This window comes from Lutzomyia longipalpis, chromosome 4 (assembly GCF_024334085.1).
Source record: "Lutzomyia longipalpis isolate SR_M1_2022 chromosome 4, ASM2433408v1".
In the NCBI taxonomy this organism is placed as follows: Eukaryota; Metazoa; Arthropoda; class Insecta; order Diptera; family Psychodidae; genus Lutzomyia; species Lutzomyia longipalpis.
Window position 1 is genome coordinate 12878928 of NC_074710.1, and position 24511 is coordinate 12903438.

General features: G+C 39.3%; 8 protein-coding genes and 1 long non-coding RNA gene across 9 annotated transcripts; 3 read left to right on the top strand and 6 right to left on the bottom strand.

Annotated features, from left to right (window-relative positions):
• The first annotated feature begins 23 nt into the window (after positions 1–23).
• On the top strand, positions 24–988 carry LOC129796414 (protein suex-1-like). The gene is made up of 3 exons (XM_055838326.1): positions 24–219; positions 661–787; positions 853–988. The coding sequence occupies exons 1-3, from the start codon at positions 115–117 to the stop codon at positions 939–941; spliced, it is 321 nt and encodes a 106-aa protein (XP_055694301.1). The 5' UTR covers positions 24–114; the 3' UTR covers positions 942–988.
• A 1326-nt stretch (positions 989–2314) lies between these two features.
• Positions 2315–2952, bottom strand: LOC129796415 (uncharacterized). Its single transcript, XM_055838328.1, has 3 exons — positions 2758–2952; positions 2552–2681; positions 2315–2475 (listed from the first exon to the last, which is right to left on the bottom strand). The coding sequence occupies exons 1-3, from the start codon at positions 2863–2865 to the stop codon at positions 2381–2383; spliced, it is 333 nt and encodes a 110-aa protein (XP_055694303.1). The 5' UTR covers positions 2866–2952; the 3' UTR covers positions 2315–2380.
• A 366-nt stretch (positions 2953–3318) lies between these two features.
• Positions 3319–8703, bottom strand: LOC129796416 (cleavage and polyadenylation specificity factor subunit 1). The gene is made up of 5 exons (XM_055838329.1): positions 8354–8703; positions 7488–8279; positions 6148–7422; positions 4831–6080; positions 3319–4178 (listed from the first exon to the last, which is right to left on the bottom strand). Exons 1-5 carry the CDS (start codon positions 8523–8525, stop codon positions 3423–3425), a joined length of 4245 nt encoding a protein of 1414 aa, XP_055694304.1. The 5' UTR covers positions 8526–8703; the 3' UTR covers positions 3319–3422.
• Positions 8704–9461: 758 nt separating this feature from the next.
• On the bottom strand, positions 9462–10545 carry LOC129796417 (uncharacterized). The gene is made up of 3 exons (XR_008751220.1): positions 10389–10545; positions 10213–10263; positions 9462–10073 (listed from the first exon to the last, which is right to left on the bottom strand). It is a non-coding gene; the product is annotated as an uncharacterized LOC129796417 (long non-coding RNA).
• A 1474-nt stretch (positions 10546–12019) lies between these two features.
• Positions 12020–13460, top strand: LOC129796420 (polyprenol reductase-like). The gene has a single exon (XM_055838332.1). It carries the CDS (start codon positions 12334–12336, stop codon positions 13267–13269), a length of 936 nt encoding a protein of 311 aa, XP_055694307.1. The 5' UTR covers positions 12020–12333; the 3' UTR covers positions 13270–13460.
• On the bottom strand, positions 13404–14425 carry LOC129796421 (origin recognition complex subunit 6). Its single transcript, XM_055838333.1, has 3 exons — positions 14286–14425; positions 14062–14191; positions 13404–14000 (listed from the first exon to the last, which is right to left on the bottom strand). The coding sequence occupies exons 1-3, from the start codon at positions 14351–14353 to the stop codon at positions 13476–13478; spliced, it is 723 nt and encodes a 240-aa protein (XP_055694308.1). The 5' UTR covers positions 14354–14425; the 3' UTR covers positions 13404–13475.
• Positions 14426–14515: 90 nt separating this feature from the next.
• Positions 14516–15549, bottom strand: LOC129796422 (protein TEX261). Its single transcript, XM_055838335.1, has 3 exons — positions 15352–15549; positions 14819–15232; positions 14516–14732 (listed from the first exon to the last, which is right to left on the bottom strand). Exons 1-3 carry the CDS (start codon positions 15419–15421, stop codon positions 14617–14619), a joined length of 600 nt encoding a protein of 199 aa, XP_055694310.1. The 5' UTR covers positions 15422–15549; the 3' UTR covers positions 14516–14616.
• Positions 15550–15634: 85 nt separating this feature from the next.
• LOC129796419 (thymidylate synthase) lies at positions 15635–16857 on the top strand. Its single transcript, XM_055838331.1, has one exon. It carries the CDS (start codon positions 15635–15637, stop codon positions 16607–16609), a length of 975 nt encoding a protein of 324 aa, XP_055694306.1. The 3' UTR covers positions 16610–16857.
• On the bottom strand, positions 16698–24152 carry LOC129796418 (polycomb protein Asx-like). Its single transcript, XM_055838330.1, has 6 exons — positions 23969–24152; positions 23101–23453; positions 19958–21458; positions 19669–19890; positions 18119–18502; positions 16698–16960 (listed from the first exon to the last, which is right to left on the bottom strand). Exons 1-6 carry the CDS (start codon positions 24050–24052, stop codon positions 16865–16867), a joined length of 2640 nt encoding a protein of 879 aa, XP_055694305.1. The 5' UTR covers positions 24053–24152; the 3' UTR covers positions 16698–16864.
• Positions 24153–24511: the final 359 nt, after the last annotated feature.

Consider the following 24511-nt stretch of genomic DNA (forward strand, 5'->3'; position numbering starts at 1 on the left):
TCTGGGGCTTTCTCGATAAAAGCACTGAACTCTTGCGTTCATTTTGGCAAATTTCTTTAAAATTTCAGAGGAGACACATCAGAGAATTTACTGTGAAAGGTGGAAATTTTAATCATGAAAGGGTTAATTTATTTATTCGTCCTTATTGGTGTTGTGTGCGCAATTCCAGTTATTCAGGAGAGTCCAAAGGAGACATCCGTGAAGCTTTCGCCGGTTGAAGTGAGTGCAATGAAGCTCTTTTGATATTAAATATCTTTATTTTTTATTAACCCTTTGGTGACCACGTGAAACGTTCGATCTTTTAACATAATTCTGTGGAAGCTTTTAGCGGATGTTTTAAAGTTTAAACGTTTTCTTTGATCTCTTCTGCGTTAAATTGATGTATTTCTTACTTGGAAAATTAATTAAATACATTTGAATTCGAGAAAATAAAATGTTCCATGCTTAGGTCAGTTGACACCGTTGACACGAAAGTTTTAACATGATACTTATTCTGTGGATGTCCCCAGAGGACATTCCTTGGCCAAAATGTCTTTTTTTCCATTTTTATTTGAAAAGAATTAATGAATTTTTCACGTTTTGGTCAGATTTTTACCTAAATGAACGTGAAAGGGTTAAATAGGAGAATTAATATTGATAAAATATTGTACAAAAAAAAAGGATTCAGAGGATAATGCCGGTGAGGAGGGAGTTGACTTAAAGCCAGCTGAGAATTTCTTCATTGGATACGGCGGTGGTTACAATCCCTGGGGCTATGGAGGCTACGGGGGCTATGGTGGTTACGGAGGTAAGTTAATTCAGTTAAATCAAACTTTAAAAAAAAATTGTAAAATTAAATCAAATCTTTCAAAGGATACGGCGGCTATGGACACAGACGCCATGGTTGGGGTGGCTATGGGAGCTTCTCAAGATCCAGCTTTTCCAGCGAGTATTGGGGATAAACTCATGTTAAGCAAATAAATAAAATCACGTTTTTTTTTCACAAAAACATGCGCAGATTTTTTTGAACACAAAGCAGAATTAATTAGCAGAATTTAAGGAGAAGAAACTTTATTGACGATGAATTCCATGAATTAACCATTAATTTAAATAAAAATTAGCGAGTTTTATTAACGCGCTCTGGGAAGTTTTTTTTTCGTTGGCTTATTTGCGATTGACATCATCGTTGAGGAGCTTGAGGAGGGATCTTTAGCTGAAAAATATTTAAGATCTGTCTGAAATTCCAACGTGGTCCAGTTTGGGTGTCTTCAGTTAATTTAAGAATTTTTATATATTTAATTTTAAAATTTATTTATTTAATTAATATTTAATTCATTATGTAAGAGAAAATAAAAAAAATTGAGGAGACTGGGACTTTGTCATGTCATGAGGGAAGTGATGGATTTTGTCATAGATTTTGCTCGATTCTATACATTCTATAAATCGTTTTGTTGGTCTAGAAAAGAAAAACAAAGAATTTATTATTCAAGAAAGATCTATGAAGAGGCCTGGCGCTGTATTCTCTAAGAGTGAAAAACTCTCGTGATAAACTTCCGAAGGCTTTTTGCAGGGAAAAATTGAAGAAAAACTTCACGTGAGCATGATTCTCTAAGAAAAATAATGCATCCGTGATAAACTCCCGTAAGATTTTCCCGGCTTTGCCGTTTCTTTTAAAGCGCTAAAGCCTTCAGGAGATTATCACGGGAGTTTTTCACTCTTAGAGAATTCATGCCCTGGAAAAGTAATTTTCCTTTAAAAATACGATTTAAGGTAGAAACAAAATGTCAAAATCCTATAAGATTTTTCCCGGAATACCAAAAATCTTAAACTGACGAATTGTAAGGAAAGAAAAGATTTTTATCAGAATCTACCCCTTAGTTTGAAAAAAATCTTTTACATTATAAAAAAAATATTCATAAAACAGTCAAAAACCGTTCAAGGAACTTTCAATTTTTCAATGAAATAGCCGGAAAAATTTACCAAGAAGCAACTCCTCTATTCTACCTCATTTCCCCGATTTTCCTTTTAAAATTGATGAAACATAAGCATCAATGAATTGTAGTCCTAATTTTTTTCCAGACCCTAGTCTCATGGCTAAAGGGTGGAGGGAATGTGCGAGCTAAATGTCCTAGGCGGTGGATGTACGTGTGAGCGTCGTCCATCAGCACGCTCCGGTATGAGTCAGTCTCTCTCTGAGTTTCGTCGGGAGCGCATGTGGGGCATTTAGTTAGCCGTGCCCTACCGCTCAAATAGACTTTCTAGGTAGCCCAACTTAATTGGACTACAGAATGACCTACATCTCCACAAGATCCTCTAGTAATAAGTTTCTCAAGAATAAAATAACAATTTTTATTTCTTAATCAAAGAAATTAACAACGGAACTGTAGAGCACCTATGCCCTTTAACCCCAGTATTGTTGACTGGAACTACTGGAGCTGGAAAAACTATGAGAATGTCCTCCCCAGCCGTGTCTTCGAAATCCGTAGCCTCGATATCCTTAATTAAGAGAAAAGTTCGTTTTATAATGACCTTTTATCGTTTTAAAATTAATTTAAAATTAAAATAAAATTACCTCCATATCCTCCATAACCATAGCCTCCGTAGGGACCTCCTGGTCCACCAAAGGGTGATGCAAGTCCAATATAAAATTGTTCTGCAGGCTGTAGATCAACTCCCTCCTCTTCAGCATTATCTTCTGATACCTTTAAAACATTAACGGAAATTAATTGAAAATCCTCAAAATTGAATGCTTATTTCCTAAAGTTCTTTTTGACTCACCTCAACAGGTGATAGTTTCACAACACTCTTTTGAGGATTTTCCTCAAGCACTGGGATTGAATACACAACAACAAAAAGAGCAAAAAATAAACTAATTATCCCTTTCATGTTCTTTAAAACTTTTATTAAAAACTTTTTGATGAAATTCACCTAAAATCAACAGAATAACGTAAATTCCCACAACTTGATGCTTCTTCTCTGGCGATCTGCACAATTTTAACGATGTGAGCTCTTTATGTTCTTTATAAAGGAAAAACAATTTGTTGTTGACAACAATGTGTGAGAAAATTAGTTTATTACCTTTCAATTAGCAACCTAAAGTCTAACAGAAGAGATTTCCTCTCCCAAGAGCAAGTTCATGGTAAATGGTATTTAATCAATACACAGCTACCGGATTCACGATCTGGAAATGTTTTTTTTCTTCTAATTCTCTCACTTGTGAATGAATCATGATGGAATTTTTGTCCCAAAAACACGTGTTTTAATCAAAAATATTAGAAACATATTTGCGTAAAAAATTATAAAAATTCGTTAAAAATTAAAATTGAAAACAAATTGGAATTTTCTTCTAGAACGAAAAAAATCTTTATTAAAATTCACCATTTTCCGGCTAATTGTTCCCCACAAAAAAGAAAAACTCTCGATGGGGCGCTTCGTGGGTGTGTTCAAAAGATAGATGTCACGGAATGAATTTCCGCAAGATCGCTGTAAATTTCATCAACGCGCGTTCCAATTTTCTTTGAAAGTTCAATTTTCTCATTCATCGGGAGATTGATGAAGGACCAAATGAGATCCCCATCGACAATACATCTCGCTGGATTGGCTTGCATCCTCTTGGCCGTCTTGATGGTACGATGTACTTTGGGATTGAGCCCACAGAGATGCGGTGAGTGCACCATGAGGAGATTCTGCAGCATAAAAAGACGCCTATACGTCTTCTCAGGCAATGGCAGGCAGAACCCAAGTCCCCCATCGAGTGTACCGAAGAAGGTGATGTGCTTTTGGTCATATCCCGCATAAGCACGACCTCCCACCTGCTCCCGATGGCTGTCGTGTAAATTACACTGAATACGGAACATGGCATTGATACGCTGCCCAAGGTGATAGTCTGCCTTCCGGAGGAGTCTCTGCCCACCGAAGGATTCCCTCGATTCCGGTTGATACATATAAATGATGATATTTCCATCCCCATCTGTCACGAGAAAACCCAAATTGTGATTGTCCACAACATATTCAGCACTAAAAACCGTTTGTGCCTGAAAATCCCGTGTCACGAGGGAGAGTGTGCGATATTCCTCCTGGAAGCGCAATACACTGATGGATTTGTACACATCAGCAACAAGGATGATGCTCTTAATTGACACCATCTCATGGACATAGATGTTCGTATCAATGAAGGCAACTCCCACTAGATCTCCATCCTGTGTTTTGGACATTAATAAAATTGAAAAGAAAATTAATTAAGGGAATATCTTCAAACGGAAATATAAAAGAATAAAATAAGACAGTTTAGCGACAGTGCCCGATAAAATTTAAATTTTGAAATTCAGAACACTAAAAGCGACACCTGTTATACAGTGGGAGTTAAACGAGTTAATCAAAGAGTTAGGTTAAGGGCAATCCCGGAACGATTAAATGTGCTTCCCGGAAAGTGCCATAAGTGGCTGAAAGTATTGTAGTCATCCTGCCCATTGCATCAAGATGTTTCTAAGGGATCTTAGGAACATCCTTTTCAACACCGAGCTGAATTAATCAAACTTTTGATCCTCATTCAATAAGCAGATCTATAATTAACAAAACATTTAATATTTGGCCTTTTTATAATGTTGGACACGGTGACCATTTTGATCATCCGCGTAGGTAAAAAGTGTTTGGTTGTCCAAGTGTTAAGGACACTAGTTTTCAATATAAGTGTCCGTTAAAATTTGAATTAAGAACTTATAAACTTATAAAAATTGATTTTATTTAACTGATTAATCAAAAAAAAAAATGAAAATTTGGAAAATAACGAAAGTATCTTTCTTGGGAAAATTTAACAAAAAAATCAACTAATTTAAGGAACGAAAAACTCACCTTCAACTGCCAGAGATAGATCTTCTGCCCCACGGCTGTAACAAGGAAGCCCAAGACGTGCGTAATAGCCGAAACGGGTCCCTTTTGCTCCTTTGTGTAGACTTCTTTGAAGCGATACCGCGTTAGGGGTTTCCCCGGTTCTGGAACAACCTCAATAATGTCATAAATGAGTATCCTTCCACGGGATGTAATATCCTCGCTGTAGTTGTAATTTGTTCCGATGCAAATGTATTCCTTCAAGCCGGATCGTGTTCCTTCGTACAGCAAGGAAACATTCTTAAATGCCGTCACATGTTCCCACTCATCCAGATCAATCTGTGCCGATGGTACAATTTCCCATGATGTTGGTGCCACGAGGACCACGGTGAATTTATCCACTGCCGGATAGATAAATCTCTCCCCTTTATTCTCCTCCGTTAGCTCCTTATCCTCGCCGTTGAAGCGAAAGTACTTCTGGCTCACTTCCGATGTATTCGTCACGAGGCAGTAGATATTCCTTTCGGTATGGTAGCATATTTGCATTGGTGTGCAACGCAGGGGGATCTTCCGGACGGGCCAATCTGCGTCGTAGGTTAGGTATTTGGGAAAGACAGCAATCTTGAGTTCACTGCTGTCGTCAAAGTAGAGAAATCCATTGGGGCAGTTGACATTGTTGAATGCAGCAAAGCTCTTAATTACCCCTTTGCCGTACAGACGATGCGTCCGGAATTCCCCTTTGGGCGTCAGGAGGACAAAGTAGGGATTCCTCCCGCAAATAGTCACCCCGTTGTAGCCAAAAATATTCCCAAAGTACCGCAATTGGCTCACAAAGCGCTCACCTTCGGGCACAATCTTCTGATACATCATTTCATGCAGCATCTTCCGGAAGCGAATTTTGAGGTGTCCACGTGGATACCGGAATACCCGGTAGACGTGAACATCAATCTCGGTGCGAATGAAGAGTAATGGGCGATTCCCATGGCATCCAAGACCAACCATTAGGATTTCCTGGGCCACCGAAGGGCTATTCGGACCTGAAATGATCACATCACTCTTTGCCGCATCGTCGGGATTTGTGAAGAGTGGCACGAATTCCATTGAATCCGTCAGCACCTTATTCCCATTGGCCACATTACTTATCAAGTAAGTTAGCTTCAAGTCAGGCATTGAGTAGATTTCCAAATTCCCATTGGCTCGTGCCACAAACAGCCAATAAGTTGGCTTTGATGTCTGCATGTACTTCCTCCACCATTCATTTCCAGTTGCTTTGCCTGAAAAAATAAATCAAATAAATTGTTAAATCCTTTCCGGAAGGAAAAAAAAGGAGAAAAAACTCACTTCCAACCGCCATTTCGGCCATACTGGTGACTTTGAAGCTATTCCCTGCATCCCCATATAGGAGATCCTCCTCATCTTCCACCTTCATGTGCGGTTCGGGCTTCATGTAGCCAAACCCCCCGCCATAGGGAAGCCCTCCTTGTCCCTTCTCCACGAAATCCTCAAACTTCGACGTAAACATCCCGGATGTGTCTCTGTAGGCGCACAGGGCAGTCACAGCTGGTTGTGGGCTCACTGTGTTCTTGTTCACAGCCAACCTGGGGGCTCCCTTGGCCTCCCTGAGAGCCAGCGTGAGAACAACACCCTTCTGCGACAGGACACACACATACGGATCAGCAATGGATGCCGCCACGAGGGGAGCTTCCTTGTCAAAGGGAATATTCTGCAGAAGCCTCGTTCCCTGCAGCAACCGAATACTCTTCGTTGTCACCTGGACAATGTAGCGATTTGTACCGACATTCCCCACAAAAACCGTCGGGAGATTGTTGCAGAATCCCGTCTTTTCAATCTCATTGATCTCATCACCCGTCTGCAGGATCATTGTTCCCGTTTCCTGGGAAAGAATCATAAAAGCATGCGTGGAATCTTCGGGCTTCTCCACTCTCTTTCCCGCATCATCAGCCACTGTCCACACATCCGTGCATCCCGAAAGCCCGAAACTCGTGATTATTTGAGGCTTAATGGAGTTCTGGAGCACACAGAGGGCCCCATTTTTCCCATGCCCGCTCGATGTGACAATTTCCAGGTCCAACTGTGTTGCACGATCATCCTGCTCACTGTCTTCATCGTGATCCTCCTCCTTGGCCCTCTGACCAACGCACATATGCCCAATAGGGCCGATATTGAGCACACTGTCGCACACTTCGAAGGTAAAATTGGTCAATTGGACGGAAGTTTTAGGGCCCGATCCGTACACTTCGAGTTCCTCCTCTTCGAGACGTCGTTGCTTCGTCATCACCTCCTCCTGCTCTACCTCCTTCTCGGTATCCTCAATTGTAATCACTGTACTCTGATCCTTCTCACTGAGGCGCAAAAGGAGGGAATTCCCGAGGCGAGAGCCGAGAAAGAGAAATTCTTCCTCACACACACAAATGCAGCTTGTGAGGACACTCGAAGCAGCCTTGCTGAAGTGAAAACTCCGAACACTTCGCATGGAGTCCGCGCAGAGGGTCAGGACGTACAGTTCACCATTCTTCAGGGACATCACCAGCTTGTCGTTGTCAATGAAGGTCATTTGAGCGGTGTCCAAGGTTATTTTGACACCATCCTGTGGTTCTGTGGTAAGAAAAAGATTTTTTGACTGTTTTGGGAGACTTCCGGAAGTTTCTGAAGTTACTCACTTAGTGGGAATTGCGTGCTGTGGTCGGCAATACTGTTGACACTCACTCCATACGGTGGGACACTCTGATTGAGATAGATGATGGCATTTACGGACGCTACGAGGCATCCACCGATGGGTTTGTTTACCGGAACAACTTGGCAGCAATCAAAGGGAAGCCCCGAGAAGCTCCAGATTACCGGATGAACCCTCTGCTGGATATTCAACGAGATAGCCACCATTGTACATGTGTCAGATCGCACAGCAATTCTCCCCGGGAAGGTCCTCACTGGCTCATAGAGGATGAGCAATGTGGGCTCATAGTAGCCATGCAGGAACTGAATATCAATGATATTATCCACCTTCTCGTCCAAATCTTTCAGCGTAATGATGTAGGATGCAAGGATGGGCGTACGGGCAATGAGCTGAATTGGAAGCTTCTTCATTGGCTTCACATCCTGCAGCTCAATCTCATCGAGGGTGCTGTCTTTCCGGAAGGGCAGCACAACAAGCTTCCTGCCGTACACCAACATCACGGCACATCGATTGTCCGGATCAACTCGCACAATTGGGACGTGGTAGTTCCCCGTCCAGCCCCCACGGATCTCCTCCTCCTCAAAGTAGTGCAGCGAAAGGGTTTTCAAATCAAAGTTATCCGGATCAAACTGAACAACGGACAATTTGGCATCTTTGAAGCTCACAAGAAGAGCATCTCGCTGTGATCCAGCCAAGGAGACTGACTGCAGGCTCATGACATTCCCAAAGAGTGTATAAACAGCCACACACTCCAATCGCATCTTTGGTGGACGAGCATCTGTGGAGGAAAATCCCATGAAAAAATTTCCATGAAAAACATTCCGGGAGTGAAAAACAACAAAATCTCCTAACCTGTGTACTTTTCCTTGGGATTAACTTCAACATCCGGTACAATACGGAACACCTTGAGCACATTGGCACCCGCTGTGACGAGATTCCTTTCGGAATTACTGAAGAAATGACAGGAAATGGAAAATTCAATTCCCGTAGCCGGGTGGGTTTGTTTACAAATTGTTGAGAACATTTTTCCCCAAGAAGAAAAATGATTTTTCACACAATTTCACTTTCGCCCACTATTCACGAACTTTCTTGACTACTTTGTACAAGAAAATTCTTAAAATTCCCCTGGGAAATTGGAGAAAATTGCAAAATAATTGAGGACGCGAATCACACGAATGTTTGTTATGATTTTTTATTAAAGTGAGGTTATCTTAACAAAGAATATGCATTTCTACACCGTTTGTCCGATCGTGATGAAATTTGGTAGAGACTCCTGATACCAGGCGGTTTTTACCAACGACATTCATTTCCCCCCCAGAGCCTCTCTTCCTAGCGCCCCCATATAAACATGCTTTTTTTTTTACTACTTTTTGAATTTGGCGCCATAAATGTAGTTCCAAAAGCCACCACTGCTAATTTTTGGTACATTTCGTTGAAGAGAAAATGAGACAGTGCACATCACTGATATTGTCTCCCTCACACTTTCAGTTTTTCGCAATTTTCTCGCGTTTTCCGCCGAATTTCCCAGCGAAAGTGTGTTTTTTGTGACCAGGAAGCGACACCGCGTCGATTGGCGTCCCCAGTTCAAAACACTCAAAATCCGCGCCAGAAAAAGTCGTATAAAATGTTTTTTTTAATCTGCCGAATTTCGCACTCAAATTTTTACTGAAGCTCCCCGGGGCCCCTCTAAGCATTTCCCGCGTAGGCCCAAGTCGTAAAAATGAGTTTTTCCCGGAAAAAAAATATTTTAAAATTTTTCCGCACAACTACAAACCCTACAAACAAACATTTCACGCACACACTCATAAAAACTCACCGACACAAAATGCTAGAGTGAGAGGAAAGTATTTTTCTCATGCCGTCTCGTGTCCACTATTATGCGCTTTCTGCATTAAAATACCCCAGAGTTTCATGTAATTTAATAAGGGGTAAAATAATGCGTAATAAAATAAAAATTCAATTTTTGTAAACAATTTTTATTTTTCTTTTGCAATATATATTTTTTTTTAATTCTGTCAGGGGGTAGACAAAGACTCTATTTCCATAGGAATTCACTGCTCACTCGCTGAGACACCCAGGAAAATGCTTCAATCTGAAAAAATCCACCACCACTGGATAGATAATTTAATATTCTATCGATTGATAGCTTTTGAGGGGTGTCTCACGAAGATTAATGCACTAAAACTGATTTTAAAAATTTTGATGCACTTTTTGGAAATAAAGTGACGTCATTTTCTTCCTTTAATTTCTCTGCAAACCGTCCGCCATTATTTGCTGTGTTCGAGTAAAAAAGGGCTTTGTCTACCCCCTGAATTCTGTGCATGTTTTTTAAGGAATCCAAAAATATGTAAAAGAAAACATTTTCTTCTGCCTGTAGCTTACTTCAGGTGCTTCAGTATCAAAGTTCCTTCATTTATTTGCTCCAATTCATGATCAATCAAAAGGTTAAAGTTCATCCACTACTGGTCCGTTTATTTCTTTCCGTAGGGGTAGTATCCCATGCCCATCCTTGGGTACATTCCGTATGGCATGTAGCCGTAGCCTCCATAGAACTCTCCACTTTCAAAGCTTCCTGTTTGCGGGAATAAAAAAAAAGAAAAGGATGTTATGCACAATCTATGGGACCGTAGCTTTTGAAAAAAAAATCAAAAAAGGAATAAATCGAATGAATATAAAATCTATAAATAAGCGAAATAAAAAGAAAATCTTACCCGATCCGTAGCCGCCGCCATAAGGGTAGAACATTGGATCTGGACCTGGAGCTAATTACAACAAAAAAAAATAATTGAAATTAGGTCCTTAAATTTTTAAAAGATGGTTTTGGCATTTTTTGGCTATCCTTTTATCAAAAAGGAGTAATTAAAGAATTTTTTATAAAATAATTTACCTGCATTAATGAGTTCCACCACACCGAGCAAGAAAATTGCAAAGATGAAAAGTCTCAGGGAAGCCATCTCTTAGAATTCGTAGAGTTTCAACGAAGAAGAATATTCTTGTACAACTTTTTGTCTATTGCGAACGCAAATTCACAATCAACTGTATTCAATCCGTCGTGACTATCTCTATTTATAATTAACCTTTGGAATGCGGAGGCCTTGGTAGTTACGTAGAATGCGAAGGTGGGGTCGTTGAACGACCCCAAAAAGAAGGACAATTTTCTCCCAAACTATACAACCTGGAGTTGTCGGGTTAGTGCCTATAGATTCCTTATATAGTCCTCTTGCCCTCTGCACCACAAATTCGCCACCCGGAAACACGCAGAAGAAAATATTAGGGAAAAACATTTTTCACTCATTTTTCATAATTTCTTCTTGAGAAATTTGCCACGAAGTTGACTGCAACTGCTATTTTTTTTCACTACTTCCCCACATTCCCCTCACTTCCCGCACCATGATAAATGGCAATATTTCTCGAATATTCTTTATTGTTTTGCACATTTATATGCTTCTAATTATGTTTTATGTTGTTTATGTTACTTATTCGCGATAATTCTGACACTGAGAAGGTATAGTGAGAAAGTAAACACAACCCTTCAACCCCCTTCAACCATATGATTTATGATGTGACTAACTTCATTCTAAGAAATTTTCCGCAGCATGGCCGTTACACCAATTTTTGAATTCCCTTCTTCTACATTTTCCTTAATAACTTTTCTTGTGGTGGTCGGATTGAGCTGAAATTTTTACACAACCTCCTCAGATAACCAAGGAACTTATTTCCAAAAGATGGGAACGCTATCTTTTATATTTATTGAGTTATAGCACGAAATATAGCGCTGGGGTCGTTCAACGACCCCGCTCCGCATTCCAAGGGTTAAACTTTCTTTCTTGTGTTAAAAGTTCATTACCAAGGCTTTTTTGGTATTTTTTTTTTAATTTTTCTTCTGAATTTGCACAATTGGTAAATTTTGATCAATCAAACGAAGGAAATGAACAAAATATTTATTTTTAGCAAAAATTTAATATTTATTATCAATTCCGAGAATAAAAATTGAACGCAAAGGTGTTTTTCCAGTAACGTCACGAGTATTTGAAGAAATTATCACATGGACTTCAACAAAATTTCCATTTAGGCTAGATAGAACCAGAAAAGAATAATAATAAAAAAAGAATTTTGTGGAGTTTTTTGACTTCTATGTGACATTATTTATTTGTTTTATTTTCTAGAGCAAGTATATTTGATATTTTGTGATCAAATACTTATTTAATCTATAGTTTTATTTCTGATATTTGTTTTCTAAAGAAAATAACGCAAGATTTTAATAGAAAAGTCAGGAATTTTCTAAAAGTTGTTTATTTGTTTGGTAAAATGATGAAAACAATTTTAGATATCTTAATTTTTTCGTTTTCCTACTATATGTACGTTCTTTGATGAATCTTTGATTGTTTAAAAATTAATCTTTCATTATAAAATATCCCGAAATAAAAAATAAATTACGCGGGAATCGTTCATGCAAATATGAAGCAACAATTTTTGAGGTTATGTTACACAAAATATCTCCGTATAAATATTGGATAACCCAATGATAAATAAATTTTGCCGGACGTGACCAAAAAAGATAAAAAGATTTATTTATTTGACTAAAAAACTCCGTTGATCGTAATTTTTTCTTGGAGGAAACTATAAAATTTGAGTGTTTATCTATCCTTGAGTTGGTGTTTTATGTGATTTTCAAGTGTCGCTCTGGGAATATGTTCAATTTCACCTCTTTGACTTGAAACTGCAATCAAAGGTTCTCAAGAAACTCTGGGAAAAAATCAATTATTTTGCAAATCGTGACGTTCGTGAGAATCTTTGGAGGTGCAAAAGAAAGTTTTTATAAAAGAAATTCAATGTGGGACATTGGAGAAATGTGGATTACACCGTTGGAGCTCCTCTACTGCGGCATGATTGCAGGGTTGTGGTTCCTGGGACTCCTTGTGGGTGTCCTGGAACCACATTTGCCAACTCCACTCATACAAATCTATCGCTATGGGAAGCACGCATTGAAGAAGCATCGTCATGCTGTTGTGGATCGTCTGGAAGTGCCCAAATCCTCCTTCCGGCACTTTTACGTCTTTGCCGTTGGGATCACTGGACTCACTTTTTACCTCATCTTACGCACGTATTTGGGTGAAGAGGCGCCGCCGGAAGTTGTCATGACATTACTGGATTTTCTCTGTGGAACAAAACGGACAGCAAAGGGAAGCGGCGTTGGAACACTCCTGGCCAGTTTTTGCATCTTCCTGCAATGCCTACGACGTTTCTGGGAGACACACTTTGTGCAGGTTTTTTCTCGCTCCAGTCGCATAAATATCGTACACTACCTCGTGGGCTATGTGCACTACTTGGGGGCCACACTGGCAATCTTGGCACATGCTCCGGGCTTTGTTGTACCCACTGAGGAAGTCTCCCTGTCAATGGATCAACTTACATTGCGTGTTGTCCTTTCCGGGGGAACGTTCCTCTTCGCCTGGTGGCATCAGTGGCGCTCCAATGAGATCCTTGCACGCCTCCGGAAGAATCAAACTGGACAAGTTGTCACGGAGAAGCATTTAATGCCGAAGGGGGGATTTTTTGACGTCGTCTCTTCGCCTCATATGCTCTTTGAGTGCCTCATGTACGTCTCCCTTGTTCCTGTGCTTTCCGGAAATACAGATTGGCTCCTCGTGACAGCATGGGTGGTCACAAATCAGGCACAAGTGGCACATTTCACTCATGCCTGGTACCGCGAGACATTCCCACACTACCCAAAAGCACGCAAAGCCCTCATTCCTGGGATTTTTTGAAGATCCCCTCTGATTGTTCCGGAAGATGGGAATTTATGTGCCATACTCGACAATATCATAGCATTCTCTGAACTTTTTGAGGCTTATCCACGCACCAAACATCCCACAGCTAGCAGCTAATCAAAGATATTCAATAGACTGAGAAGATTTTTTTATTTAAAATTCAATAAAAGTCTGACTTTTGACAAAAATATTGAATTTTAATTTTATTTTCTTCTGAGATTCTCATAAGCTCTTGCCAGGATTCTCTCCTTCCAAACTTCGTAGTCTTCACTCTCCAAACCCGTTGATGCTTCCTTTTTCCCATCACACCGCATCTCTACATCTTCAGTGGTGTTTTCCTTAGCGCGGGGAAGCTCATTTGCCTTGGAATTCTTTTCGTATTTCTCCCAAGAATCCTCCAGGATCTTCCATTGCTCTGATCGGAGATTGCATGCCTGTGTGAATCGCATTCGGGACACTTTTACCTTCCTCTGCTTTGCTATTTGATACAGGACAATGCCAGCATACTGTGGATGTTCCCTGTCCACTGTCTGTTTAATCCTTATCATGTATTCCAGGTACTTTGGAAGTTTCTCCATGGCTGCTTCCTGGACACCACTGGGAAGTCCCATTTGCAAGCATAATTCAGGTATTCCAATAATCTTTGTAGCCCCAATTAGTTTTTGAATTATTCTTCTGTAGTTCATGTAGATACTCTTCCTTATGCCACAAATCTTAATCCCAGTTTCCTGGAAGAACAAATAAATTGAATAAGAAATCCCTTTTGTTTCCGGAAGCATTGAACCTTACAGTGTTGAAGGGTAATCCCATAGCTGATGCTGCTAAATCTGCACAAAGAACAATCTTGGGCATCTCCCCTATTGTGGCAATCATGGAACTCTGCTTGAGCTGCAACAATCTCGTATTTTCTTTGATTTTCCTGCAATTTTTGGGTAATTTGTTAGTAAACATAACCTCAAAGATGTTGTAAGTTGGAATAATTCATTGTTTATGAGGAATTCGAGGTAACTTACTCGAGAATTTGTGGATTATGCTGAAAACCAAGTTTTCTGGCAATATTTTCAATTAGTTTTCCATCCATTTTAGCGATTAGAAAGAAAAAATGATCAAAAACAACAAAGGAAACTGAGGAAAATTAACCGCCAAAAATACAGCAGCAAAACAAGATCTGAGGAATTTCAAGGAAGTTCCTACGAAAATGTCGTTATTTCCACAGAAATTACGATCTTCAATTATCAATGGATTTTTTAGGGTTTTAATCGTTTTAATTACTTTTTATTTACAAACTAATCTCATGGGGAAAAATTAAATAATTCCGTGAATAAAGTCAATGAAGGGTTAGTGTTAGAAGGCTTTCTTGTTGCGCTGCGGAAGAATTGATTCCTTGGCGTAATTGAAGAAAGTCAGTAGACCTGTTTTCTTTTTACTTGAAAAATAATTCGTTACAACGTCATTTTCACCTGAAAAGAAGAATTTTATTTAGTTTTTACGTATACTGAAGGCTGGGAAAAGATTAAAATAAGGAGTAAAAGGATAAGAAACTCACTCAGAAGATGACTCCTCTCATTCACCGTGGGCAGGACATTGTCATTGGCACTCAGTGAGACAAAGAGCGCAAAGGGCACCAACCACAGGCAAATTGTGAAGTAAGCAATCACCTCGGATAGCATGTAGTAGTGGGAGGCAAAGTACGTGAATGCCAGGTAATTGTTGATGATGAGCAATATCACAGAGCCAAGGAATGAGAATGACAGGAACTGGACGTACGGGAAGTTCTTCATTATAAGCGCATGCACACCCTGTGCTAGTAATCCACACAGAATCATCAGCCATGGGAAGCTGTCAAAGATGACCAGGAAGATGTGAATCACTGCCGTTGAGAAAATCATCATTAAAATGATTTTCTTTGCAATAACCGTGTACTCTTCTACCAGCTCAGCTACATAGTACAGTCCCGCAGCTGAAAGAGAAAGAAAGGATGTTCCTTAGGTGTCCTGGACGTCGATTCCTCTAGTTATTTATAGAGAATCGTCTTCCCAAAAAAAAAAAACAGACACAGAGATAAGATTTTTAGCTCACCAATTGAGATTGTGGCGAAAATAATTTGCAGCAGCAGTGAAATGTAGCTCAAAATGTAAAGAAATCCCATTTTAGCTCTACACCACACTACTTTGTCACAGGAAACGCGTAAAAAGGCTCACTTTTTGCCTATTTTCCTCGAGCATTTTCGCAAAAAACCAAAACATTCCACATCACACATTGAGGTTATGTTAACTCCACCCGCTGTCTCCTTATTCTCTCGCTGATGGCGCTGCTTGGAGCGACTTCACATAACCTCAATGTATTTCCCGCGCTTTTAGGAATGTCCCGGAGCGTCTCTCCAGTAAAATATCTTTCCCCAGTATTTTTGTCAATTTGTGATTTTCTACCCGAAAAAATGAGCCCCAACGGAATTAATGGTGATGCCTCCCAGCACGATGAGATGCAGTACCTGCAGTTGATTGAGCGAATCATCGAAACAGGTGCTAAGCGTGAAGATCGTACAGGTGTGGGAACTCTGTCAATCTTTGGGGCACAGATGCGCTTTAATTTACGCAATGACGTCTTCCCATTGCTGACCACGAAGAGAGTCTTCTGGCGCGGTGTTGCTGAGGAGCTTATTTGGTTCATTCGCGGATCGACGGATGCACGAGAGCTACAGCAGAAGGGCATCACCATTTGGAATGGAAACAGTACCCGGGAGTATCTGGATGAGATGGGCTTCAAGGATCGCGAAGAGGGTGATCTGGGGCCTGTTTATGGGTTCCAATGGCGTCACTTTGGTGCCCCCTACCGTACATGCCGTGACACCTACAACGGCCAGGGGGTGGATCAACTTCAGGAAGTGATAAAGCTTATCCGCGAGAAGCCCACTGATCGTCGAATCATCATGAGTGCATGGAATCCTGTGGATCTCCCCATTATGGCGCTCCCACCCTGTCACTGCCTTGTGCAATTCTACGTGGCCAATGGGGAGCTCTCGTGCCAAATGTATCAACGTTCAGCCGACATGGGACTGGGGGTACCATTCAACATTGCCAGCTATGCTCTCCTCACACGAATGATTGCCCAAATCACAGATCTCAAGCCAGGGGACTTCGTGCACACCCTCGGAGATGCTCATGTTTACTTGAATCACGTGGAACCCCTCCGGGAGCAACTGAAGCGCACCCCAAAACCCTTCCCAACACTCCACATTGCCCGACGCCCAGAAAACATTGAAGATTTCACATTTGAGGACTTTGAGCTACGTAACTACAGCCCCCATCCGAAAATTGCCATGGAGATGGCTGTTTAGGTTCCCACCAGCAAACTACTAAGGTGTCGATGGAGCTACAGAGATGAAGAACAAAGAGGGAATGCTGAAGAAAAAAAAAACATTGTAATGAAGCTTCTAAATTTGTTCACTTTATCAGTTTATGCGGAGAAATGGGGGCTTCTCGCATTGAACTTTTGAGAATATCCGCTGTGGTTTCTTTATAAGAAAAAATACAATTGATTCTTTTTTAAATTTCAATTTTTAAATAATAAATCTTGTTGAGCTTCCCTTTCTTTACTTCTCTTCCGGGCCAACATCACCGGCTGAGGGACTCTCCTCTGTCCGGATACCCTTTCCGGGTGCATCCGTCTGCTCAGACACGGAGAGATTCTGCAAGAGAAATATTTACACACAAACATCCCAAAATAAGGTCAGTTTCTTAGAGATTCCTTTTTTCAGGCATCTCCAGAGTGTGCAAAAACAGCCAAAGCAGAGATTGATGGACATGCTGGTGAAAGGAAGTAAGAACATGCAGAGAGTTCAGGAAAATCAAAAGAAAAATGTCATTAGAGTAAAAAGGGTAAAAGAGTTGTAGCAAGACACATAGAGTAAGTCCCCTGAATGCAAACAAATTTTCCCTTTTTAAATTATTGTAAAGCTTAGTTAAAGACTCAAGAAAAGTACGGTGATTTCCCGGAAAATTGCTGGAAAACATGAATTTTAAACGAATCCCTTAAAAAAAAATTAAAAAATAAAAATAACCATATATGGGAGTTGCCCTGGATTGAGAAAATAATTTTGACCCCGACGATTTGGTAGAGAATAAAAAAGGAATAAGGAGTCGCTAGAGAAACTCTATAAATTTTCTACTAGGATCACATAGATAAAAGCCAATTTTGTCTCTTCAAATATTTCAAAACATTCGCATTAATGTTTCGTAGTGAAAAATTCATTGAAGAAACAACAATTTGAATGTTTTGAAACATTTAAAGGAACAAATCGACCCAGGGCAACTCTCCATATAGACTGAATAGCCTCCTTTGGTTACACACAGAGGACTTACTCTATATTTCTTGCATAAAACTCTTTCATTAGCTAAAGAAATTAAGTTAAAAATTTTAAAAATGATTATTATTTTGTCTTTCAAACTTTAACAAACTTCAAACACTGGGGTGAATAAATTACAATTATTAAAAGCAAAAAAAAATGAAGAATTTTATACAAATAGTCTTTTACCATGCTATTGGTCAATAAAAAATAGAGAGAGAAAGAAAAAAAAGAAGTAATCTTGATGTAATTAGTGCAGAAAAAATCACTTCAAGCACTCAACTACCGGAAACTTTACAATTAAAATTCATGAAAGAGGAACAAAATTTATTGGAGAGAAATTCCATTAAATTGTAAAAAGAATTTCCAAAAAAAATTTACAAATAAAAGTCAATGATTAAAAAAGAAGTGAGTAGATGAAATGAGTGCAAAAAGAAGATGCTAAAAGCGGGAAAAGCATTAATTTTGGTGTGCGTGTGTGTCTTTCACCAACTAAAATACCTTGAGGGCATCCTCAGTTTGTTCTAAACTCAACATGCTGCTGGGGTCACTCTTCACCGTAACTGGCGACACTGGTGGCGACGATGAGGCCTTGAGCGACGGCTGCTCATACGGGGTCCTCCGTGTGAACATATTGTCCAGGATGTGATCAATATTCTCCACATTACTCTTCCCATCACCACCTGGTTCTCCTTCATCTGTTTGCTGTGACGACGCCGGGAGGCGTCCTCGTCCCTTGCCACTCCCACTGCGTTCAGGTGGCGCAAGGATGGGAATTGCATTTGTGGGACGCCTCTGGGCCACAACAGGCCGCGGAGGTGGTTGACTCTGCGGTGCGTAGTACGTTATGCCACCTTGACTCTGATGTGGGATACTTGGCGTAGTCTAGAAAATGATTTAATTGAATTTAATTGCCATAAACAATTCTAGAGTAAATGTATTTTCAACATGAAAAACTATTGAATTTTTTTCTATTGGATTGAAGAGAAAAGCCCAAAAAAAAAGGTAATTTCAAAAAAAAATTTCCTATCACATACATTGAAAATATAAACTAAGAGTTTGAAATATCCTCAAAGCATTTCCAAAATTTTAAAAATTCATCAAAAATTCAAAAATATTGTTTGAAAAGTGATCAAGAAACCTTTGAAATCGCTAAAATTTCAGAAGAAATTCTTGTAATTGTAAAGATTTCTTTGTCCCTGACTATTACCCAATTTCCAACATTCTTAAAACTTATTTGAAAAAATTTCAGAAATTCTAAAAGCTTTTCTTAATATTTTAAAATTCTTTGAAGATTCTGAAAATATTTTGAATATTTCCAAGATTCTCAAAATTCTTCGAATAATCTTAATATTTGAAACATTAAAAAAATCTTAATTTATTTTTAAATTTCTTAAAAATTCAATACTTGAATATTTTAATAATTCCCCAAAAATTCAAAAAAAAAATTCTAAACAATTTAAACATTTAGAATATATTACAAAAACAATTCGAAAATTACGAAAATATTCAAAATATTACAAATTTTTAAGATCTTGGGTTTGGTAGTTGCTGTACTTTTGTCCATTACATCGACGCTTTTCTTTACATATTTAAAAATACACAAAGTGTCAAAATATTTAGGTTTTATTCTTTCTTTTCTTTTTCAAGTAAGAAATATTATAAGATTTTCTATCTGTACAAGGCTAAATAATTTTTTTAAAAGTAGATTAATGAAGATTTAAGTAAAATAATTTTAGGAGTCTTGCTAAAAGTGTCTTAATGTAACGCAAAACATTTTCAAACTTGATAAAAAAAGATATTTTCGAGATATTCTTGCCGATAAGCTTTATTTTCGCAAAAAAATTTAAAGAATCCTTAAAGAAATTAAAAAATATATTTTCCTTCTACTAACTAAAGAAAGAAATTAACGGTCAAAATCTCAGAATATTTTGCATAGAATACCAAAAATCTTTAATCTTTAAAAATTGTAAGAAAAGATTAAAGATTTTTGACAGCATCAATCCCAGAATTAACAAACTTCAAAAAAAATTCACAAAAACGAAACTCACCAATGAATTGTAGTTGGGGTAATTGGGATACGATGGATACTGTGCCTGTGTGGGTCCCATTGTTGGGGGCGGTGTTACGTAGTTAAGAATCGGCTGAGGATTCGTCGACTGGGGTGGCGGTGCAATAAATGCCGGCGTTGTCTGTGCCGGTGGCGCTACGAAAGCCGGTGCTGCATTATTTGCGGCAAATTGTGGCTGATATGCTTGTCCCGGAAGTGTAGCCTGAAACACCCCCAAACATGGTTGAATATCCCTTTTAAAATGTTAAAAAAAATATGAGGAAACTTACATGATTCTTGGCAGCAGCTTGTGGTGCTGGACGATGTGCCGGAAGTTGTGGTTGTCGAATGTATTCCGGGGCGTAGTAATTGGTTGACGGTGGGGTTGTTTGGGTGAGAATTGGCGGCTGTTGGGGTGCTTGCAGTGTCTGCGGCGGTGCCTGTTGGGAATGATGTGCCTTCGGTTGACGCATCTTCAATTTGGGCGAATCAATCTCATGATGCTCCTGCGGCGGAAGTCCATCGTATTTTTGGGGCTTTTGCACCGGCGGGGAAATCTTGAGTCTCTCCTGATTCCCCACCGTTTGATGCTGTTGCTGCAAATCTCCTTCTGCCGATGGCGGAAGCATCTGCCCACCGCTGCCCATTACAGCTCTCTGCCGTAGCGATGAGTACCTCTTGGGTGTTTGACGCATGTTATCGCCACTACTCATGCCCATGGGAATGAGATTTGTCGAAGCAGTGCTGGCTTGGTTATGTGCCCGAACACCCGGTTGCTGTTGCTGCTGCAGCATCTTCACGGAATCCCCCGTGTAGGTGTGTTGCATATCACGCTGCAGCATCATACTCGGCTGTGTCATCTGTGAATGATGCATTGGATGCTGCTGATGCTGTGCCTCCTGTCCCATTTGATTGTGCATATAGGTCGGCACGAATTCCGCAAATTCATTCCCATTGAGATTGTGAATTTGCTGCTGTTGATGGTGCTGATGATGCTGCTGGGGGCGCGCTTTAAACTCCCCCCCACCACCACCATGACTCTGCTGCTCCTCCACGTGATGCTCCATCTTCCCCATGCTATCCATGTTATTCTCCATCTGAGCATTCGACATGTTATTGTTGCGCGTTACAATGAACGACTCCTGGCGATTGTGCTCCATTCCGGTAGCAGCATTGCTGGCATTCTGTCGCATACGATTTTGATTTTTAAATTCAATGCTCGACTTCACGCGGAATCCGGATGATTGATTTTTTGGTTTCAACTGATTATTCTCATACGACATCCTCCCGTAGTGCCCATCATTCCCACCACCATCCACATACCCTCCGGACTGATTGTTTCTCCCATAGTACTCGTAGTCACCATCTCCTCCCCCACCGCTACCGCGATTCTTCTCTCCACGACGCTTATGCGCCCGTCCGGAAGTGTTCTCATCAATTTCCGGAAATTCATCTTTACTATTTAGCGCAATACGGCGATTTGATGCCTTCCCGTAGGCATTCTCATCCTCCCACTTGCGCGTGTACTTACTCGGTCCCCTGCCGTAGCGTCGTCGCCTCCGTGCCCTCGGGGGGCTCTCCTCATTGCGTATATCATACCCATAAGCTGACACGAGTTCTGCCTTTGACTTTGGTGCCTGTTCACTCTCGTCGTAGCGATCATGGGACCATCTATCGCTTGAAGATTGCCATTTCTTGGTTGTTTTTGCAGCAGCCGGAACTGGTGTGTTGAACGAAACCTTCTTCTCACTCACCTCACCCTCTTGTGACTCCTCCTCTGCTTCGGCATCACTAAATCACCAACCCGAAATGTTCCCAAATTAATTTTCCTTAGTTAATTTTACTTTTTTCTTCATTATTTTTTCTCTAGTGTTTTAATTTATGCAAAATATTTCATTTTTACTCTCTTCATTCCATCACATTTCTTGCAGCATCAGTGCACTCTATAGGAGGAGCTTATTTATGCGAAAAGTATTCAAGTATTTATGGAATTTTGCAATAAATTCAGAATTACAAACAAATATCAACGTAACACTTTCAAGAAGTTTTTAATCTACGCACGGTGATTGCATTAAATTTTGACGAGAAATTTCATCAAAATACTTAATTTTGTGGAATTTAATGAATATTTTACGAGAATTTGATCATTAAAATGTCATGAACAATTAATTTCTTAATTTTTTTGTGTCAATAAATTGTTCAATTTTTGAAGAAACGTTAGGCCAAAATAATTATTTTCATGTTCATACTGTAAATTATTATGCTTTTCAAACGTTATTGAGATAAAAGCGTCAAACGTTAGAAAGGAAATGTCAAACTCAACGCAGATAAATGTCCAAATAAACGTCAAACGATCTAAATGTCAAATAATCACGTAGTAATGTCAAATTTTGTGACATAAATGTCAAACTTATGAAAAGGAAATACAAAAATCAAGAAAGGAAAGATAATAATGAGACGTCAAACGTTAGAAAAAAAATTCAGGCATTTAATCAATAAAATTTCTCTTAACAAAAAAACTTTTAAAATTATTTTTAACTACTGTCCTGAAAAATATAATTAGGTTGGTATCAATTAATGAATGAAAAAAAAAAATAAAACTTTTAGTTTACGATGCATTTTTAGTTGTAGAAATTATTGGAAAGAATAAGTGTTCTAACGTTTTACGTGTTAATAAAATATTATTGACAAAAGGTGATGTTTTAACTTCAAAATACATGAATACTTGACGACTTTTTTGTTTAATATTCAAGTTTTTTTTTAACTGTCAACGTTTCTTTCTAACGTTTGACGTTCATGGTATAAAACTTAATATTTGTTTATTAAACATTAATAACGTATTACATTTGACGTTTGCCACTGTTACTTTCCTTACGTTTGACATTTTTATCCGTCAAAGTGCCTTTTTAACGAATAAAGTTTCTTTGCAAACGTTTAATATTTTCCTTCTAACATATGATATTTGTTTTCTATTGTTTGACATTAAAACTGATTAAAATTCATTTTTTTTTTAAGTTTTCATGTAATTTTAGATTGGAAATAATGTCTTTTGGGCTTTAAAGAAAAATTTAAGCTCTTTAAAATTTTGGACTGTCAAGAGTATGGACTACGCCCCTGTTATTCTCCCCTACAAAGTCTTCCATATCAAAACGGATTCGTCCATTGATAATATTATTTTAATACATTTTTTATAATTTTTGAATTTATTTGGGGGTGATAATGGGCTAAACTATCAGTCTAGTAAATCTTCGTTTTTTAGAATTACGAAGAAGCTTCAAATAGCAATTAAACCTTTGGGATTAACTGGGATAGATAAACCAATTGGAAGAATTGATAAAATTCTTATTTGAAAGCTTGAAGAATTCTTCCTAATAGTTGAGGCTACTCAACCTTATTGATAGCCTAATTGTTAAATTTTTTTAGAGAAACTTACGCATTTTCAGCTGTTCTGTCATCGTGCTCGTAGAAGGTTCCCCTCTTTGGTATATACTGAGGGTTACTCCTATCCTCATCGTCGTCAACTTGCTTCTTATTCTCCGGCATTTGTCCAGGCGTCCCTTCGGCATCATCCTCCTCCTCTCCGGACTCCAAACTCGATCCTTCGTCATCTTCATCCTCATCCTCCTCATCATCTGGCCCCTCATCGTCATTCTCCTCCTCGTCACTAATCTCAATCACCTCAATCTTCTGATTTACCTTCTCAATTCCCGTCTCGGAGGTGGTACTATCGCTGGCCGTATTGTACTCCGAGTCATGCTGGCAGGATTCTGCGCAGTTCTCCTGCTCCTGGAACAAGGGATAAAAATACCAATGAGAAGGGAAAAACATCACCAAGGCGGAAGTGTGGGGCTCGTGGGCGTCGTGGTGACCCAGAAAATGAAATGTGCGTAGAAAGTGGTGGTTTGAAAGTGTGATTGCAAAAGATCGTTGTTAAAGTAACTCCCCAAATACAATCTCTCAAAGAAGCACTAATCACTTTAGTAAACAATCCCAGGAATCCCCCTCCCGGAAGCACTTGCACACACTGCTGGGATAGCAATGTCCGGGAAGCGTTCTAAATCTTCTCAACACTTGATTTTCTTTCTCAATTTTTATTGTGAAAAATCCACGGCCAAGGCTCTCTTTAGCGGTTCATTGGGCACACGGAGAGCTCTCGATTTTCATTCGAGCAAAAGTATCTGCGTGAACGGACAAGATTGCAGTGAACCAGAGCCAAATGTCGTGACCAAGTTTTGCTCCCAAGCACGATGGAGTTTTTTTCTTGTGTGCTTTATACCCCCTGTGAAAAGGGGCTCACTTACAGCAATATCCTCGGCATATTCCATGGATCCAGCATCACGGGGAGCTGCAGTCTCTATCGAGATGGCCTTTGTTGCACTTTCCATCCTTTAATTTGGGGGTTTTCACACAAAAAATCCACACAGAAAAAATATTTCTCTCTTTACAATTTCTTCTCCACGGCGCTGTCAGAAATATTGCGATTTGCAACCAACTTCAGGGGGAACCTAGTTGCGGTGGTACACGTTAAAATTTTTTTGTGGTTTGGAAAGGCAATTTGGATAAGTTTTTCTTGCGTTGCGTTTTATCCAACGTATCCAACAATGGAACTTTCTTGTCTTTGATTTTCAATGGAAACTTGTATTATTTTGCTTTTTTGTTCTTCTATTTCCATTTTAGTATAAGTTTTTTTTTCATGTTTTCTCCTTTTTCATTGTTCGAAGCTAGATCTTTTCCGTAAGATTTAATAATTATAAAAAAAACTATAAATTCTCAAAGATTGAATGAAAATTAAGTATTATGATGAACGTTTTGAATTAATTCTAACCAAACTTCTCTTGAATATC

What these genes read in the sequence shown, in the direction of transcription:
- LOC129796414 (XM_055838326.1), top strand. Translation starts at nt 115, where the DNA reads ATGAAAGGGTTAATTTATTTATTCGTCCTTATTGGTGTTGTGTGCGCA. An exon ending in TGAAGCTTTCGCCGGTTGAA is followed by an intron (nt 220 to 660) that starts GTGAGTGCAATG and finishes ACAAAAAAAAAG; the next exon opens with GATTCAGAGGATAATGCCGG. An exon ending in GGGCTATGGTGGTTACGGAG is followed by an intron (nt 788 to 852) that starts GTAAGTTAATTC and finishes AATCTTTCAAAG; the next exon opens with GATACGGCGGCTATGGACAC.
- LOC129796415 (XM_055838328.1), bottom strand. Translation starts at nt 2,865, where the DNA reads ATGAAAGGGATAATTAGTTTATTTTTTGCTCTTTTTGTTGTTGTGTAT. An exon ending in TGAAACTATCACCTGTTGAG is followed by an intron (nt 2,682 to 2,757) that starts GTGAGTCAAAAA and finishes AATGTTTTAAAG; the next exon opens with GTATCAGAAGATAATGCTGA. An exon ending in TGGTTATGGAGGATATGGAG is followed by an intron (nt 2,476 to 2,551) that starts GTAATTTTATTT and finishes CTCTTAATTAAG; the next exon opens with GATATCGAGGCTACGGATTT.
- LOC129796416 (XM_055838329.1), bottom strand. Translation starts at nt 8,525, where the DNA reads ATGTTCTCAACAATTTGTAAACAAACCCACCCGGCTACGGGAATTGAA. An exon ending in TCCCAAGGAAAAGTACACAG is followed by an intron (nt 8,280 to 8,353) that starts GTTAGGAGATTT and finishes TTTCCTCCACAG; the next exon opens with ATGCTCGTCCACCAAAGATG. An exon ending in TCTATCTCTGGCAGTTGAAG is followed by an intron (nt 4,179 to 4,830) that starts GTGAGTTTTTCG and finishes TCCAAAACACAG; the next exon opens with GATGGAGATCTAGTGGGAGT.
- LOC129796420 (XM_055838332.1), top strand. Translation starts at nt 12,334, where the DNA reads ATGTGGGACATTGGAGAAATGTGGATTACACCGTTGGAGCTCCTCTAC.
- LOC129796421 (XM_055838333.1), bottom strand. Translation starts at nt 14,353, where the DNA reads ATGGATGGAAAACTAATTGAAAATATTGCCAGAAAACTTGGTTTTCAG. An exon ending in CATAATCCACAAATTCTCGA is followed by an intron (nt 14,192 to 14,285) that starts GTAAGTTACCTC and finishes CAAAAATTGCAG; the next exon opens with GAAAATCAAAGAAAATACGA. An exon ending in TGGGATTACCCTTCAACACT is followed by an intron (nt 14,001 to 14,061) that starts GTAAGGTTCAAT and finishes TTGTTCTTCCAG; the next exon opens with GAAACTGGGATTAAGATTTG.
- LOC129796422 (XM_055838335.1), bottom strand. Translation starts at nt 15,421, where the DNA reads ATGGGATTTCTTTACATTTTGAGCTACATTTCACTGCTGCTGCAAATT. An exon ending in TTTCGCCACAATCTCAATTG is followed by an intron (nt 15,233 to 15,351) that starts GTGAGCTAAAAA and finishes TTTCTCTTTCAG; the next exon opens with CTGCGGGACTGTACTATGTA. An exon ending in TGAGAGGAGTCATCTTCTGA is followed by an intron (nt 14,733 to 14,818) that starts GTGAGTTTCTTA and finishes TCTTCTTTTCAG; the next exon opens with GTGAAAATGACGTTGTAACG.
- LOC129796419 (XM_055838331.1), top strand. Translation starts at nt 15,635, where the DNA reads ATGTCCCGGAGCGTCTCTCCAGTAAAATATCTTTCCCCAGTATTTTTG.
- LOC129796418 (XM_055838330.1), bottom strand. Translation starts at nt 24,052, where the DNA reads ATGGAAAGTGCAACAAAGGCCATCTCGATAGAGACTGCAGCTCCCCGT. An exon ending in AATATGCCGAGGATATTGCT is followed by an intron (nt 23,454 to 23,968) that starts GTAAGTGAGCCC and finishes CCCTTGTTCCAG; the next exon opens with GAGCAGGAGAACTGCGCAGA. An exon ending in AAGCTGCTGCCAAGAATCAT is followed by an intron (nt 19,891 to 19,957) that starts GTAAGTTTCCTC and finishes GGGGTGTTTCAG; the next exon opens with GCTACACTTCCGGGACAAGC.